We start from the raw sequence: 17,959 nt of genomic DNA on the forward strand, positions 1-17,959 counted from the left end.
TGGAGAGTTTCCTGCTCTGTTATCTGTCCTGCAGACCTGTCAGTAACCCCTCCACCCTCCTACCCTACCGCAGCACGGCCCCAGCCTTCACACCAGTGTCAGCTTTGATGTTTGATCTCCGACTCTTGTTTGCAGAAGAGCTCGAAGGCCCCTTCTGCAAACACAACCCAAACCTTCACCCCATAAAGACCTCTTGATCCCATGTGCCCTGGCACACAGAAAGCAGACCGGCCTCCACTGTAACTGCGCTCTGCGCTCTACGATCATATGCAATTAGTCTGGGTGAGGTAATGCCCTCCGCAGTGTCCAGAATGGTGCCCAGATTATGTTTAATTGGATTGTAAAGTCATGTAATACAAGTTTTAGTATAATAAACATAAAATTTACGCAAGAAACGGGGTTATTATGAAAAGCAGAGAATTTGAAAATATATTTATAACAACTGTGATATCCAGGTAACTCTACAACTCAGGATCTGATAATTATGAATCTGTCACAGAAACAAGAATCATTTGTGTTGCAACACCTGATGTATAGACATTCACTGTAAGCAAGTGAAACCTGTCAAACACAATGTTTTTACCTGTATTTAAAGACAGGAAAACAGTGATGTCAAGCCCTCATTTTCTAAAGAAAGAAGAACACAAAAAAAGAAAGAAAAAAGAGACTGCAAAGTTAGTCAGATGGTGCAATCAATGGCAGCCAAAAATTCTTGTGTATAGTGTATCTATGCACAAAAAGGTAATTAATACCACATTTTATAGCATATATTTGTATTGACTTTATATGGAATTTATTAATAATCTAAGTTAATAAACATCAGATCCTTTGTCTAGAATGCATGATTAATATATGACTAACAATTATGATGTTTACTATCAAGACAGTTTTATTTTATTAATTGATTAAAAAATAGATGTGATAAATACGGAATGTGGCTATATTATAGGATTGTCAACATAATTTAACATTTCAACACAAGAAAGTACCACGAATATATCATCTTTTATCTCCAGTTTAACACAATGGTATAGAACTATGTCATCAGCATATCAAGTCATCAATCCGCCTTTTTTTTTATGGATAAATCCAACAGAGAAACTTCTACTTAGCTTATCTGCTTAGCTGATAGGACCGCGGCAAGATGGTGATCTTCCTTTCTTCAGTTCCTCACTCCTCATCAGTCTCTGTTCACTCAGACGACCTCTGGTTAAACCACTCTCCCTTTCTACCTACCTGTTTTTCTTTCTCTCCCTTTCTCGCTTTGTCTGCATCTGTCTACTTCACTCTCTCTGCACTTTCTTTCACCGCAAGTCAACGCCACCGTTTTCAGCTCCTATTGACTCAGCTCTCTATGGCCCCATTCACACACACACACACACACACACACACACACACACACATATATATATATATATACATACACACACACGTGTGTGTGTGTACAGTACATGTACAGTATATTTAGCACGAGTTTAATTACCTATAGGTCAGTCATCTTACCTTTATGTTTACCACTTTGCTTGATTAGATGTAGAGACATTAAAGTGTGTGATTTGGAAACGTTAATTAAACATTAATAAAATCTTCACTTGCCAAATAAATAATATGATATCAATAATTTGATATATGATTGGAAGCATTATTTATGTTTTGTTTTGCTTGTCTTTTATTTTTGTGTGGGTTTTGCTGAACCTCAGCATATTTTTGAACACCATGCTCACTCGTCATGGTTTTTAAATAAAGTTATAAATAAAGATATATATATAAAAAAAGACAATTCCGGGGATATTTCAAACCAGTGGTAACTGAAATGTATTTCACTGTTTTTGACAGTTATAATAATTAATGGGACACTTATATTAATTAATCACACCTTGTTAAATTTGTGTATACTGTATATGTATTTGGGACCATTACGGGTGATAGCCAAAAGGGGTTAATATAATTGGTTTAAAAAAAAAAAAAGCCTCCAGCCTGCTTTAATGAGCCTTTGTTAATGATCCTACAATAGCAGGAGCAGTTGTGTATGCAGGTACTAATGAACTCTTAATAGTGTTAAATCTAACGGCCTCCGAATGATTCCCCTAACTGTTTTATGGCCGTGTGGGCAGAACCCTAATTGGGGACTTGTGGCAAAGAGTTTCACTTCACAGCTTTCCACAGGTTTAACAACCTGTACGCCGTAAGCTGCGTAGAGACAGAATGGAAACATCAATTGCTGCTACAGTTAATAACTTCTATTTCTAATTACAATACTTATTTCTGTTCTATTTTTACATCCTTTTTGTTATTAAGACTTATGGAAAATAAGACAGCTGCGACAATTAATTGTGCTAATAATAAACAGGTGAATGCTTATGTCATTTATGGCTTTCCAACAAAAATTCTTGAACGCAGAAATTCATTTAATTTCAGCTTAACTGTGTGACTCTGAAGGGGGGTGGGGTGTGTTTTCTGCGGTGTATTTGTGGTAGAAGATTAACTGTAAAGGAGGAAGTCTTCCTCTGGCTGGGGGCAGTAGTCCCCCCGCTGAGAAGCAGCCGAGGTGTGACGGAGGGGATTCCAGAGCACGCAACAAAAGGCAGCCACTTTGATTTGAACTGCAGTGGTAGTCAGAAACACACACACGCACAAACACACACACAAAGACCATAGTTCCTGATCCTCGGCAGCCCTGCCCTTAGGTCCCAGCCGGTTGAAAGATGGGGGAAACTCCAGATGCTTTACAGCAGTCGTGGGTTGCAACTTGGAAGGAGAAGGGAGCTGTTGAAGACTGGCAGGAGGAGGACGCTGATGGAGGGTTGAAGTGGAACAATGTACAGCAGCGGAGGCCTAAATTAATAGCAAAGCCGTGGAGGTTTTGCCCTGAAGGGAAGTTTCAAACAGAGAGGGAGGGCAGCGGCAGCAACAGGGGAGGACGGGTGGGGTGGGGTGAGAGGAGGTTCCACAGACTCTGTATGATGGATGGAGTGGTGAGGAAGGGGGGGAGGAGGGTGAGAGGAGGGGGGGCGGCTTCAAAAGAAAAATGACCCAGACTGCTGCTGTGATGTAGTGGGAGGGAACGCAGGCCAGAGAAACATGTGGGGATCTCATAACCAAAAATGGTTTCGCAATACAGTCCTGTAGCAAAACAAAAACATTCAAAGAGGAGGCACCGGCAAAACACAAATATGACATGAAATGAATATGTGAGTTGTTTTTTTTTTTTAAAGCTGGCTCTGAGATTTTTCTCTTTGAAAAGATTTAAACAAACCGCAACACAGCAGCAATTAGTTTTGCCAGTCATCTGAAAACTGTGCACTGGGTCCACGGAGATGACACTAGATACGACACTGAGCTATTAGACCTTTCAAGATGCCTCTGTGGCTTTAGTGGTAGGCATAAACCTTTTGACTGGGGTTAACTTTGGGGCTTTTAAAACATGATCCAGCCACACCCCCCACCAAAGCAGACAGGCAGAAATGAAAACCTTCTCTCTCACACACACACACACCTACTTGCCCTCTCCTTCAGGGCCTGCTAAAGCCATTATGGCTCTAAAAGAGACTGCATCGGCTCCGGGCAGACGGACAAAGAGTTAGTTCGACAGTCAGATATGCCTCCTGACTAAGACGCCTCTGTGCGTGGGACAGGCCGACTAAATGTCTGGCTACTCTTCAGAGCCTCTCAGGTGTGACCGGCCGGTCTCCTGTGTACCGTAGCCAAGACGGCAGACAGAAACAGAGGTGTTTCTGTGAGCCTGGAGTCGGTGAATATCTGCTCTATCTCCCTCCGTCACAGGCTGCATACGCTGCTGCGAGCAACTCAAACACAAGCCAGATCTTCTTTCCTGCAGAACTATGCAGGCTTTCACTGAGTTAATGCATATTTTTAGTCTGAGCCAAGGTCAAACCTTTTGCCAAAGACCTGCCTGACGCATAATTTCTCCCAGGCAGCATCTGCGGTTTCCAACATTTGATGACTAAGTTCGTATTTGAATCAAAGACTTTACCCGGACCACAAATGCATTGAACCCAGATTTTAAGAGAGGATGGCGGAGGCTTTGGTTCTTAGTTTAGCTATACACACGTCCTTCTCACTGCACTAACACTGTTCCAATCGAAGCAGTCGCAGAAGAAGGCCTAACGTTGCCCTCCCTGCACATGCACGCACACATATGGACACACAAGTCTTCCCTAAAATTGCTGATGGCTTGTTTTCATGAACTTATATTATTTCCAGATGGAGGTCATGAATAAAACCTGACGGAAACAAGTCGGGTGAAACTGGAAACTTAAAAAAACAGAAATGGAGGGGTATGGAGCTGAGTAAAAAAAACAATCACTCTCCTCCCCCATTCATTCCCTGAGCCTTTCTGAAAAACCAGCTTGTCAATTACACGGTTAAAAAACAGAGGAACACTGTGCCACACATGAACACAAGGACAGGAATGCCATGTTTAAAACGTTTCACCGCAGAGCAAATACGAAAACATCCCTATACAAAAAAACAACTGTCAGAGTAAAACAAACTAACAACAAAAGCTTAGAGAAGCTCAACCTTCAACCCTCCTCAAATAAAGTCGGGGTAAGTGAGGGGATACATTCAGACTGAGCGCACAAAAAGCATGCTATGATAGCTCCTCCAGAACAGCCACAGTACATGATGGTTCACCAAACCTGCAGGCTCTCTAATGAAACTCAGTGCGAAAAAATATTCAGCGACAAGCCGTGGACGTACGTTATCCAATTGAACAGCCTAATGAATCTCTTAACGTTCTGCATTTCAAAACAACTGAGCACAAGACAAAATGTGCGAGTTTTGCACAAAGCCAAGACATCCATTAGCTGTGTCATAGCGACTGCCAAGACAAACCAGTCCGACGCCAGACATTTTCTTCTCCGTGCTGATGTGGGTAGGGATGGACCACAGCTGTAAGTTTCAATAAATTACAGCCTATCAGTGGAAGAAACTGGATAGTTTATTCTCAGGATTATCATTATGTAGGATTTATCTGAGATTGTATGCTGTGACTGAGTCAGCCATCAGTCAAATTCCTCCAGATTCAGCACGTAGTTAGTTTATCTTAGCATTAGAAAGAAGCAACATTAATTCTTGGTGTGCAAGTCTACTGGTAGCTTTTTTTTTATTTTTCAGAACAGTTTTGGACTGATCTAGGCTAACTATTTTGAAGATGTATCGTATGTTAGCATAACTGTCTGGTATCTAGAGTCAAGCAAATACAGAAAATTAAATATTTTTCATCAAACTATATTGTAACAGTGTAAATTGCCTAATGATGCTAGTTTGGGACTGAGCTAGGCTAACTATTTTGAAGATGTATTGTATGTTAGCATGACAGTCTGGTATCTTGAGTAAAGCAAATACATTAAATTAAGTAGTTTTCCTCAGACTATACTGTAATGGAGAAAATAGCCTAACTTGGATAACATAGAGAAGAGGTAAGCTAAGCTAAGCTAAGCTATGGTATCTACATCTTTACATACAGATGTCAGGCTTCTTCTGTTACACTCAGATGGGCTTGGGTTTACCGTGGTCACAAGAAAAGTAAATATGAATGACCCTTTCTTGCTGTATTTACAAACTTGTGGAAAAAGTGGAAATTGACAGTAAGGTCAGAGTTCACGGGTTATGTATGACTTGTTTACTGACGTTTTCAGAAATGCCAGAGATGGCCGGGAAGTTGTATCCGTTGTAGTTTATTTGTATACAGTTTTATGTCTGTGGAAAATTTTCCAGAAAGCCTCATCCTTTCATTATGCTTTTCCTATGTACTGTTACCCAGTCCTTAGCTTGCTAAACTGTTAGCATCTGCGGCTTTGACACGCCAACAGTTTCCAAGCAGCGGTGATCTCAAGACTTATGGCTTACCACTTCAACACCACTTCCCATGTCATAACCACAAACTCACAAGGTTCACTTGAACGCAGCCTTTTGTCAGTCTTGATGCACAGGTTTTTGTGGCTATGTATCCAACTGTTTTTGGGATCAGGCATTAAGTGTATTTAACACGGTTAAAACATTAAATGGTGGGGGATTATTTTTTTTCCCCCTCCATCATGCAACCAGTCCTTCTCGTTAGTCCGGCTGTGTTCATCCAGTGAGTCGGTTTGGTCTTATCTTATCTGACTCTGACTTCTTATCTGTGTAATCAGGACTCTAATCAGCCAGCTTTGTCCAGACAACAAGGGGCCAACATAAGGCGAAGAGGACCCCGAGGCCTCCCTGCTGTCTTTGCCATAAAAGTGTAATTTGTAGACAGGGACATGCCCTTTCAAGTCAGCGGTAGTGGTATGGATGAATGGTTAAGGACTCACCATCAAGATGTCTGGAATTCGCTGTATCCATTCTTGGTTTTCATTCTGCTGTGAAATTGAAGTTGTGCGTAAAACGGAGCTCCTTGGAAACTGAAACAGATTTCAACATTTTTCTTTAAAGACAAGGTGTGAATCAAGAAGATTTTTTTTTTTTTTTTTAAAAAGCAGCAACAGAAAATGGGTATTTCACGAGCTGCGGATGAAACACGGCAGAGATCAGGTGTCCGCTCTCCTTTTTTTCTTTTTTTATTTCACTATAAACTCTGTGGTGGCTGAATATTAAAGCAACAAGTCCTGCTATTATAAATCCTCCACCCTGCCACCCTGCAGACCGGCCCTTATCTCAACCTCACCGGGTTCCTCCTGGCAGGCACAGATGGCGGCCCATTCGTGTGCAAACCACAGATTGAGCTCCGATTGTCCCGATATCTCCCTTTGTCTTAAAGTAATGCCCCCTCTCTCACCATGAGAAAGGCCCGGCAAGTAAGCTGATTTACATGTATTAATTAAGGCTCATAATGAGCTCAGCATGACGGGGCATTTGAATGCATTCCTCTGGTATTGTGCAAACTCCGCGGAGCTCTGCAGGTTTCGCCGCCTGTGCCATTCAGATGGGCTACAGATTGTAGATGTGGGGGCATGTGAGCAGATAAAGGAGTAAAACACACACAGAAAAGCAGGTCAGCATACACATGCGAGCTCCCCCCCCCCCCACCGAAACACACACGAAGGTGCTAATGAGAAATAAACAGGCTGTTACTTGTAGTTACACTTAATACAATAAAAAATGCAAATGACCACAACTGCAAATAGTAAAAACAATACATTTATATAAGTACACAGTGTCAAACTGTACAGTTTACAAGTTAAGCATAAAAAACACTGTAGTGAATAATTTTTCATTGAAAATAAAAGTTTCACCCACAAGGTGCACATAAGCCGTAATGCACAAACATGTAAGAACAATTACATTTCACTTGATCATATAAATATTTATGAGCTAAACACTGTGACTAAGTTTACAAAAGCATGTAAAAACAGCAGACTGCCGTGGAATGGTTTTAATCTTTGCTCATTGTTGACGTGTAAATGCTTACATGGTTGTTGCCATCTCATACCACAGCGCAGCTAATCCGGGGAACCATGAAAAAAAACAAAAAAAAACGGCCGCAACCTCAACGGCGCATTAACATCAAAGTGTATTTGAATAAGAGCTTGTTTTCTTTTCTCGTCCTCCGGCTTCAAACGCTGATCTGCAGCCGGTGTTCTTATTACCTCTTTGGTTTAAAAATTTGACTGCGGGGACCCGGCCTCACAACGAAAGCCAACACACATGGCAAATAAAGGCAAGGTAGGTAGAAAAAAAAAGCATGTCGAGGGCACAAGGCTCTCCCTCCTTAATTGTACCTGAAGGGAAATCCCTTTAAATAGTAGCTGGCCGAGGCAGTGAGCTGGCAGCCAGATCAAACAGTCACTGAGCAAGAAGGCCTATAAATACATCACATTCACTTGCTCACTTCAAACGGCCCGGGCCTCCACGCTGCTTCTGCAAACCCACAGAGCCGAGCAGCGTTCGGAGTGATCACAGTTCTCTTGTGCAGCGCAACATTTTGGTTCACGTCAACTCGACTGGCTGAGCGTCGTCTCTCAGCCCAGCTCGACCGAGTCTTCCTTCCTCTCCATGTGTCACGCCGCAGAAGTCTCCAGAGATTTGCTTTTCTTCACGTACACGTCTGACGTCGCATCAGGCACCAGGTGACTGAAGCTGCTCCTGAAAGAGACCAGGATTCGGCCTGCACAGCACAGACAAAGGACAGGAAAAGAGCCACGTCAAACAAACACTGCAACATCAGTGAAGCGACGTGTCCTGACTTGATACCCGTAACGACTATTTCATCAAAAGATGAGCATGTTTGCTTAGCGGACTTAGTCATGAGGGAGATGTCACTCTGTGACAAATTATATACGTTACTGTTCTGCATTCAAAGGCCTCATGCATGAACACACCGTTTTATTCAGGCGGAAATGAGGCGGGGAAGTATATACAAGACTGAAACGTGGAGCTGCTTTACTAACCCGTCCAGGTCTTCTGTCCCGTCACGGTGAAGCTGTTGCACTGAGAGTGGGAGTTACAGATGAGCGCGGCTTCCCTGGCGCTGTGGACGGACAGCACGCAGCCCTGCTGGCTGTAGGACGGCCAGCAGCGGTACTCCACGCTCCCGGAGGTGACCATTCCTCGCATCACGGTGTAATCTGACCACACAAGAGGAGATGCCACTTCAATACGCGACGGCATTGAAAGATTGTAAAGCGTTTTCAGAGGTGAAGATGAAAGCGAAAGGAGCCCTCCGGGGGGAAAAACAATACATCACAGCACTGAAAGAAGACCGTCGTATACAGAAGAAGACATGACAAGGAAATATAGGTGTCATAGTGAACCAAACGGGATTCGGGACTTGGTTAAAAAAAATCTTATTAAATCGGTTATAATTTTTAATGGCAACAGTAGAATTCAGTTTTGCAGTGAATATTGTGTGTATTCAACAAAAAAAGTTTATTTCATGACAAGAAATAAATGGTTTTCATTAGTTTTGGCCATTTTACAACAATGTGTTGTAAATTTTAAATTACTCTAAATTGTTATCCGATTAAATATTTTCTGCATGAATATATTCACATGGTGCAAAACAAAAGTTTCCCTTATCTGAACATTTAGATTTATCTTTTAACATTTGCTGCCAGTTTATTTTCACCAATAATTTTCTAATTTAATTAATCATTTGGTCTCTAAAATACCAGCAAGTCGTTCACAATCGCACTCTTACAAGACGTATTGAGGAATTTAGTACATAGCAACGAATAATCCTGAATCATTTGTTTTTTTTTTTGTTAGTTTTTTGTTGTTGTTCAACTGACCTCACAGCTACTTGTTCCAGCCATAGTTTTGTTAATATGAAACCTTATCTTTCTGCGTCGATTAGGGTGTATAATTATGTTTCCATAAAACAGCAGGTTTTCTCCGTCAAACTGCCGCTCCACACTCCACTTCACCTTCCTGCCTCCAAACATTTGCGTTACATTCATCATCATAATTCTTTCAGTCAGACATCTTGTGGATCTGGCCCTAAATCATCTGCTACACATTAGCAGGAGCCATGAGAGAGAAAAGCATGCACACATATGCCTGCACGCACACGCACCCGAGAAATGGACAAAAGCCTCGTCTGTGAGCCCGAACGGAGGAGGCGCGCATACACAGCTACAAACTGTTAACCTTCCTAAATGGCAGAAGGCGGTGTGTGCGAGTGTGTGTGAGAGAGTGTGTGTGTGTGGGGGGGGGGGCATTGTCGAGGGGAACAAGACACGAGGATCTGCCTTCTGGGTCTCAGAGAAGGGAACAAGGAGCAGGAGTGTTTAGAGAATCTTTCTCAGGGGAGGAAAAAAATGAGGCCTGCTAGGGAGCTAAAGGGACCTCAGCTGTTGAGAAGGAGCATGAATCCGTGTCTAAGGCGGAAAGACGGGAGATTTCCTGCCCATGCGAATACACAGAATATCACATTAAAAAAAAAAAAAGAAAAAAGAAAATCTGTTAGGTCCTAAATTATTTCACGCTTTCCTTTTCTTTTACACAACTACGTCCTTAAAACACTCTGCCCCCTTCATCACGCCCCAGATGATCTCAGCTGTGGAAAAGTTGCCTCCACATTGCCGATGAATCTCCATCTGTCAGCAATTTCAAATTAGAGCTCGAGACGTGATGAGCGTCTTTCCCACTCACGCACCCGACTTTGAGTTGCTTTGCACTTTGGCCGATGGTACAAAGCTCAGTAAGCATGTGTTTATTTTTGAGTTTTTTTGAGGGGAGACATCTCAATGAGCTCATGTGGTTATTTATTTTTTTTTTCTACATTTTTGGGGGAAAAAGTTTATTCGCTGAGATGAGAACATCCAGCTTGGTGTCTTTCTACAAATGTGCAAATTAGTCTGGCATGTCTCAGCACAAGTTGCAAAGGGAATCATTAACTGTCGCCGACCGAGATTCCTCAGGACTCAATCTAATGCGCGTACAACCAATCAGAGCAGTGAAAACATGTGATCTTAGCGCCCGGCGACGGAAAAATGTAAACAAAGGCACGGAGCGATGAACTGCGACGCTGTGGCATTTATACGTCGAGTCTTGTTGCCACATAATTACGAAACTACAAGCTGAATTTAGTCACTACGCTTAAGTAATTTCACAAAAAAAAAAAAAAAAAAAGAAAAAGGCCAACACTAACCACTAGGTCAGCTAGGTGATCTAGGGGGCCTCTGTACAGTCGGCGTGATTGGCCCGGCTCAGGGAAGGCCGGTTGGAAATCTGTTTGAACGGGAGCGGGGCCAGACGCTTTCTGCCAGAGCAGATGAAACATGAGCTCTCACATTCGTCTGGTTCCCCCGGCTAGAGAACACCGCTCTCCTGTTAGTACACTATGTATGTAGCTAACCAGACGCTGCTTTGGTTTAGCTTAGCAAATGAAATCAGCTAAAAATCCTGTCCATGAAAGAGAAGTCTGACGCCCCCACAGCTCGCTAATAATCTGTTTAAGATTAAAAGTGTAAAAACAACCAGGACAGACTGTAAATCAAGTGTTTTTCCACTAAAATGCTAAATAGTGATCTTTAGACGTGGTGATATTCTCACCTAACCATAAGCGTCATTTCCCAATATGTGAAACCGAGATAAAACCACTCTCCACCTACAGAGTTACCTTGGCTTCAGCTGAACCCACAGTTACAGTTAAATAACACACACACAATTTTTTAAGTCTTATCACACACACTCAGCAGCAGCAGCAGCAGCAGCTGACTCCTGGCACCTCCTTGCTAAGCTGAAACGTTCCCTCCCTGTGTCAGCCTCAGCACTCAGGCCTCTTTACCCAGAATCTGTGATTAAATTCACAAAGCGCTGCTACATAAACAGTCCAGCATCTGGGGGACGGAAAATCTCGCCACAGGAACGCAGCCAGTTCATTCTGTTATTAATATTTCATACGGCTGAGAGCAGCGGCGGGAGGGGAGGGTTGCGGCAGAGGAGGGTCGGGGGGGGAGAAGGAAAAAGTGCAAGAGTTTACACTGAGAGGATTCAATGGTGAGAGAAAAGACTGGAAGTTTTCATGACTAATCTAAAGGGCAAAGCAAGCTGGTGTAATGCTATGCTAAGTATTTCTTAAGGAAACTTTATAAAACATAAAAAATAACTTTATGTGTAACAATCCCAACACTTATTTATTTATTTATTTTTTTAAATGAATGCTGACTGTGCTTTCTGAGCCATGAGACGTGCAGAATTAATCCCCCTTTGTTGGTCTTGTCCTTTCGTTCCAGCTGCCTAATAAACCTGTCAAAACAGCCTGAGCAGCAGAAACAACCGCCCCCCCTCCCTTAAAAAACAAAGAAAAAAATTCAAGATACAAAATGAAAACAGAGGTGAGGATTGTGTGACTTCTTCTTAAAATGAATCAAAAAGCCGAGCAGTCGTTCCAAGGCAAAAAGAAGGGGGAAGAAAAAAAAATCTACAAGAGGGCTCACTGTACTTAATAAAAAGCAGCCTTCATTCCACGAGCTCTTACCTCTGATTATTGATGGAGGCAGGTTGTCCAGGTGTAAGCCAGACCTGTAGAGGTGGAGGATGTGTTCAAAGGCCTCCAGAGTCTGATTGATATCAGCTTTCAGCTCCCCTGGACACACATAATACATTCTGTGTGTAAAAAAAAAATTTGAATAACGACAAGGATAAAGTCAGCCAACTTGAATGATTCGCCTCTTTTCCTCGCACTACGCTGTCTAATCCCGGTCCCGTGATCTCGGGCAGATAACAGCTTGTGCTCATTACGGCGTTACACGTCGAGAGGCATCTTGTCGAGCTCATTAAACGAGGCGCTCAGACGGAGGCATGTCATTACACGACTACCGTAATGGAATGATTCGCTTTTCTGATCTCCCACGGTTAACGTCCCATCGTGTCAAGACGACTCTCGTCCTCACCTGTGGAGTTCATGATGTGGTCTACCAGGTGTGTGAGGCCGGGCGGGGCCTGGTGAGGCAGCAGGTAGGTGAAAAAGTACCTGGGGCCAAGCAGAGACAGCTCATTCAAACCGACAGAAAGACAGACAAGCCCCATCACATAGTTCCCACAGAACATGACTTGTCTCACCCTGGTGTTAAAGCAAACAACGGTCCGTAAAGCTGTCAAAAATCTGAACCCTTCTTAAAAACTCCCTTTTCCCTCCCAACTGAAAATAGCAATGTATTCAACACACACCCCCCATCAAAGTGAACATTTCCAGCTGGATGTTTTTACTATCAACATTTTAGGTGTCAGCTCGGGCCTATGTTTAAGTACTTATCCATGTAGCTGCTGCCCCATCGCATAGTAAAACTGACACCTTTTTCTTTCCTTCTTTCTTTCTTTTTTTACCTGTAGGCGTTGTAGATGTTCCTCTTCTCATTCAGTCCCTCGCACACCCCCCCGGCCGAGCACGGCAGGGTGAAATTTCTGTGCGGAAACTGGAGGGTGCAGTCTGCGTCCGTCTCACAGGCCGTCTCCTCCGCGCTGGCGTCGTCCAGGTCCGTGAGCTTCAGCGCGCCAGACACGGTGACAAACTGCCGGGGCTGGAAGTCCAGCAGGGCCACGGAGCCCAGAGGAGACCGGGAGAGGAAGTGGAGGAGCCTGACGAGGTCCAGACACACCTGGGGATCAGACGTGTCGAAACCTGATCAGCTGGACCGATGACCGAAGGGCGTGGCGTATAGTCTTTCTGAAAATATTCTGCCTTTAGGGCTGATGCCGCTAATCAGACAGTCAGGAAGTATCACTTTGGCAATTTAAACAACTAAATTAATTAATAAGAGAAACTGAATAACACTCACAAACAACAGCTCTATGATATAAATAGTTTTCATATTTTTAATATTTTACATAATTTCATGTGTAGTATTTTTGACTTTTGTTACTTTTGTTATATTTATTAATTGAATAGTTTTTTCCCCCACTACTCTTACGGACACTGTATAAATTAAATTTATGTGGAACTAAATGTTGTTTTCACCAGTACTTAATCTAATTACTCATTTAATCACTTGGCCCATAAAATAAATGAAATAACAATCATGATCTTCAAAAGCCAGCAAACTGACTGACCCAAATACATTCTGCCATAACTGTCAAACAAAATCAGGAAAATATTGAAGGCAACAATCACAGAGGACAAAAAAATCAGTTATTTTCAGTCGGTTATTTCAGGCATTATTTACTAAAAGAAAAAAATCTATTAGTAATTGCTATGCAGCTGCACTGCTTGGCTCAGCATCTGTGTTGTTTGAATACAATAATAATTAAAAACTTTATTTAAATGTTGGTAAAAGGGCGCCAAAAAAACCCTGAAATGGCAACTCGTGGCACTGTGTGATGGAATCCTATTATAAATAAATAAAAGTGAAAAAGTCTAAAAATAAAACCCTCCGGCCTGACGAAAATATCTGATTTTAAGACGTTTCACCGACCGCATTTGCAAGCCATTTCCTGAGACTGTTTTTATAGCGCTCTATAAATCCCATCATAAAAACAGAAAGGGAAAATAAGTAGGCTACTAAAGGCAAAAATAAAGGCATTAGCCACGCGCTGACAGAGCATGAAATGATTCTGTCACACTACAAACATAGCTGCAGCGTTGGGTAATGCTCCGGGTCTCTTGGACGTCACTTGGTGGGACGGGAGCACTGTAAAAACAGAGCTGGGTGAAACCGAACACCCCTGGATTACTGTAGCCTGCGCAGATGCAACGTAGCTGAAAGAGGCCGAGCGGCTCGGGGGGGGCATTATGGACGGCTATTTGGGTGATGCAGCAAAGCGGAGGTCCACAGTTAAGATGATACTTTACTTGTTACTTTTCCCACTCTTTCCCCATCCCGTCCATTCTCTTTTTATTTTGCACCCATGAGCATTTAAAACTCTGGAGTGTGAATTCAGCCTGTGTCCGCTCCCACTGTGAGCATACCTGTGATGGGGGTTGAGCTAAAACTATGTGTGTGTGTGTGTGTGTGTGTGTGTGTGTGTTAGGGATGAGACGACATTCCCAGCCCCGAGTGGATTAACTCCAGGACCCATCTCCATTCCAACCACGGCCTGATCAAATACTCTGAGGGGCAGATGTCAGGCCTCCAGGAGTTTCAAATGTCCGCCTCGCTCATCTTTCAACCTCTTCTTTCTCATCCCGTCCGACGGGAGCGAGGGCTTGCACATGCTCCAACACACGATGCGTGGTGCAAGAGACAAACGGGGGAGCATGTGCATCGACAGCTGAAGCGCAGGAGCTTACCCTGAATCTGTCTTCCCAGGGGCTCTGGAGCAGCTGGATCATCTGGAGAGGATTCCCCTGTTCCAGAATGACCGTGACTCTTCCTCCCTCTCCTTCTCTTCCTCCGTGGCCTCCTGCACAGTGACCCTTCAGCTGTGGAGAAGTGGGGGGAAAAAAATCACTGGGTTAAAAGATCACTCGGCTACATTTTAATTCTACGGAAATACGAGAAAGCAACAGGTCAAAACGTCTAAAAGCTGAGGAGCGGGGCCGAGAGGACGCAGCACCTCTACAGGGGCACTGTAATCTGTACACTTGTGACACGAATCCACTGAGCTGCCACCGGATTTTTTATAAGCGAACCCATCGGTTTAGTTGAAACTGCCTCTAAATTGGGCTGTAATGGTTTGAGTGAATAAGCGCAGGGGGTTTCAGATGCAACCCGGGGATAGTGGAGAGGACAGAGGCACATTGTCTGCTCTGCTCCAAACTGGACACAGGGGTCAGAAGGGGGTCAGTGAATTTAATTTAATTACACGGGAAGGCCCCGAGGAGCCAATGAAACCTTTCATCCAGTTCACTGTGTGTGAAACAAAGGAAAATGTGAGCAGCGGATTATGGAAAATCTTAATAACATCCAGCAGCGGTTCCAGTGCTCAGACGAACCAATACATTCCTTAATTTAAATACTTATACTGACTTTGAGATTTTGGACAGAAAATTCAGATGAATAAAAGGGTTTTTGTCTTTTTTTTAAATTATTATTACTATTTTTAAATGACTTTAAATGTAGAAACATCCAAGATAAAGAAGAAAAGTTCACCTTTATGACGTTTGGATGCTGCAGCCTTTGCAACAGGACTATTTCCTTCTTCAGCTTGTAAGAAACCAGCTCTCGGCAGCCCTGGGGATCTTTAAAATCCTCCACACATTTGCCCATGTCAATGCCCTGCTCGTTGACGAGTTTCAACGCCACGGGCTGACCTCCGGCTAGATTCACTTTGACAACCAGCTTGGTGTACCCAGACCCGAGGACCTCCATCGCCCGCATGTCCACCAGAGACTCGCAACCCATTTCATCCAGATGCGCTTTCCTGGAGCCAAGTGTGATCTCATTCCACAGACTGTAATCCAGAGTAGACTCCTGGTCGAGCTTTGGGTAACTTTCCTCCGATGCTTCGTCTCTGTCATGCTCGTCAGGTGAAAGCAGGGGAAGGATTTCTCTTCGCCTCTCGTTGAGCTGGTAGACCAGAGCCCCGCGGAGGGACGCTAACTCCTCCTCATCACCAGAGACGGTTGCATTGAAAAAGTGCGATGTTCTCGCTCCAAACTGCTGCACGCTGCTAATCAGGAGTGATACCAGAATGGAAAGAACCACGAAAGCCAGAAGGGCAGCCGCGCGTAAAGAGTTGCCCATGCCGGGCATTTTTCCACTCGTGTCACGGGCTACTGCTGTGGCTGCTGCTGCTGTTGGAAAGACGCACAGCCGCGGGCCCGAGGTGACCGCTCTCTCTGCGAGTGAAAGGGCTCCTGGCTTTCTGCAGGAGAAACGATCAGCTCCTTGTTTCCACCTCCCCGGGAACTCCCTCTAGAGGTGTGTCCTGTCCGCCCGTAACTTTACACCCGCTGGACAACTTTGCAGGAGAGCTCGACCTCATGTTGTCACTCAATCCGCGTGTTTTAGCGCTCTCCACGGCTGAATTTACAACTGCGCGCCTGTCTTTTACTGGAAATAACCCTCTGGCCCGATGAAACTGAATGATTTACTGTAAACAGGCAGACAAATAAATAACTGTCAAAATATAATGAAATGTAAAATATGAATTAATGATACTATTACGATGTTTTCTTTGTGAAACTACAAACCTAGAGACATTTGTTCATTTATTGAATTATTTATTTAACAATAAAATTGAAGATTCGTTAAAGTACAAGGCTGCCGCCACCTACACAATCTGTCCAACAGGTGGCAGCAAAACACCTTTTTCTTTCTACTAATAGAATCTAAAATGTGTTCCGATGAACTGATTCAGATCGATAGACGTGTGCAAGACACACCGTTTCCCCCCTCTTTGTTTCAACACAGAATCTTTAATGGCACAGTCCTATTTGTGTCTTTGTTTGTCCAGCTGTTGCACAGATCTCGAGGCAGCGCTGAAGCTTTAATGAAGCGTTTTCCCTCCGCATCACCATTCACGAGCAGAAATCTGCCACAGGAAATTACCGTGGCTGTCACCGTCTGCGCTAGCCACAAGCCCAAACCCCCTCTCTTCAGCTTCTCATTACACGGGCGTGCATGAAAGTGTGTCTGGTATCCAGTACGTGCCTGCTAGGCCGTGGGTACGTGTGTGTTTGCATGCCTTTTTTCCCCTTCCTTGTGTGTGTGTGTGTGTGTGTGTGCAACGGTGTAAGTTAATCAGTGTCTGGAGTCAACAAGGCATTAGCCGTGTCAGCTGCCACACAGGCTGTTCAGAAAGCTCCATGCCAACCACCAGCAAGCACGGTATTTCACAAAAACGTATACACGAAGTTAAGAAATGAATCAGCTGCAGCTCATGTAGTGCTTTGAAGCAGTCATCTTATATGTTCCCTCAGCCTGTTTCTCTAGGCGTAAATCAGCAGTGAACATCATGACTCACTGATGCGCTAATAGATAGAAATTACTGCAGACATTGCAACAAAGATCACACACACACACACACTCATACATACATCTCTGCTTCTTATTAAAAACCATGAAACAAGACTTTGATCTCTCCTTCAGAACTTTCTCACACCCTGATTTTCCCGATCTTTGCCTTTCTTCTAATAAATCATTTCCTTCTCCCCCCCTCGCCCCTCTATGGTGGCCCCTCAGAGACAAGGGCCCAGCGCCATGATTCATATTTATAACCAGAGCCAGACCAGCGGCCGCCTCATTAGCAGCGAGTCTCTCAGGTCTGCTGTGTCACAGTTTTCTACTTTATTCTGGGCCCAGTTGGCTTTAGCTTACGCTCGCTTCTTAATAAGTACATATTGCACAAAGCCTCTTCTCTTCTCTTCTCTTCTCTTCTCTTCTCTTCTCTTCTCTTCTCTTCTCTTCTCTTCTCTTCTCTTCTCTTCTCTTCTCTTCTCTTCTCTTCTCTTCTCTTCTCTTCTCTTCTCTTCTCTTCTCTTCTCTTCTCTTCTCTTCTCAGATCAAAGTCTGAAAATTCTTCTTCTAAGTCAGAGGAGGGTAACACAGAGCACACACACAGTGTTGTCAAAGACCTTGACAATCTAATTCCCATTTGACCTTCTTTGTAATTGTCAGAAAGGGGAAAT

The 17,959-nt window shown here is 43.6% G+C and overlaps 1 protein-coding gene across 1 annotated transcript; it reads right to left on the bottom strand.

Annotated features, from left to right (window-relative positions):
• Positions 1-7,130: 7,130 nt before the first annotated feature.
• pkdccb (protein kinase domain containing, cytoplasmic b) lies at positions 7,131-16,425 on the bottom strand. The gene is made up of 7 exons (XM_047611776.1): positions 15,480-16,425; positions 14,678-14,809; positions 12,778-13,049; positions 12,345-12,424; positions 11,930-12,037; positions 8,397-8,573; positions 7,131-8,113 (listed from the first exon to the last, which is right to left on the bottom strand). The coding sequence occupies exons 1-7, from the start codon at positions 16,080-16,082 to the stop codon at positions 8,007-8,009; spliced, it is 1,479 nt and encodes a 492-aa protein (XP_047467732.1). The 5' UTR covers positions 16,083-16,425; the 3' UTR covers positions 7,131-8,006.
• Positions 16,426-17,959: the final 1,534 nt, after the last annotated feature.

The sequence above is a fragment of the Mugil cephalus genome, chromosome 17 (genome assembly GCF_022458985.1).
Source record: "Mugil cephalus isolate CIBA_MC_2020 chromosome 17, CIBA_Mcephalus_1.1, whole genome shotgun sequence".
In the NCBI taxonomy this organism is placed as follows: domain Eukaryota; kingdom Metazoa; phylum Chordata; class Actinopteri; order Mugiliformes; family Mugilidae; genus Mugil; species Mugil cephalus.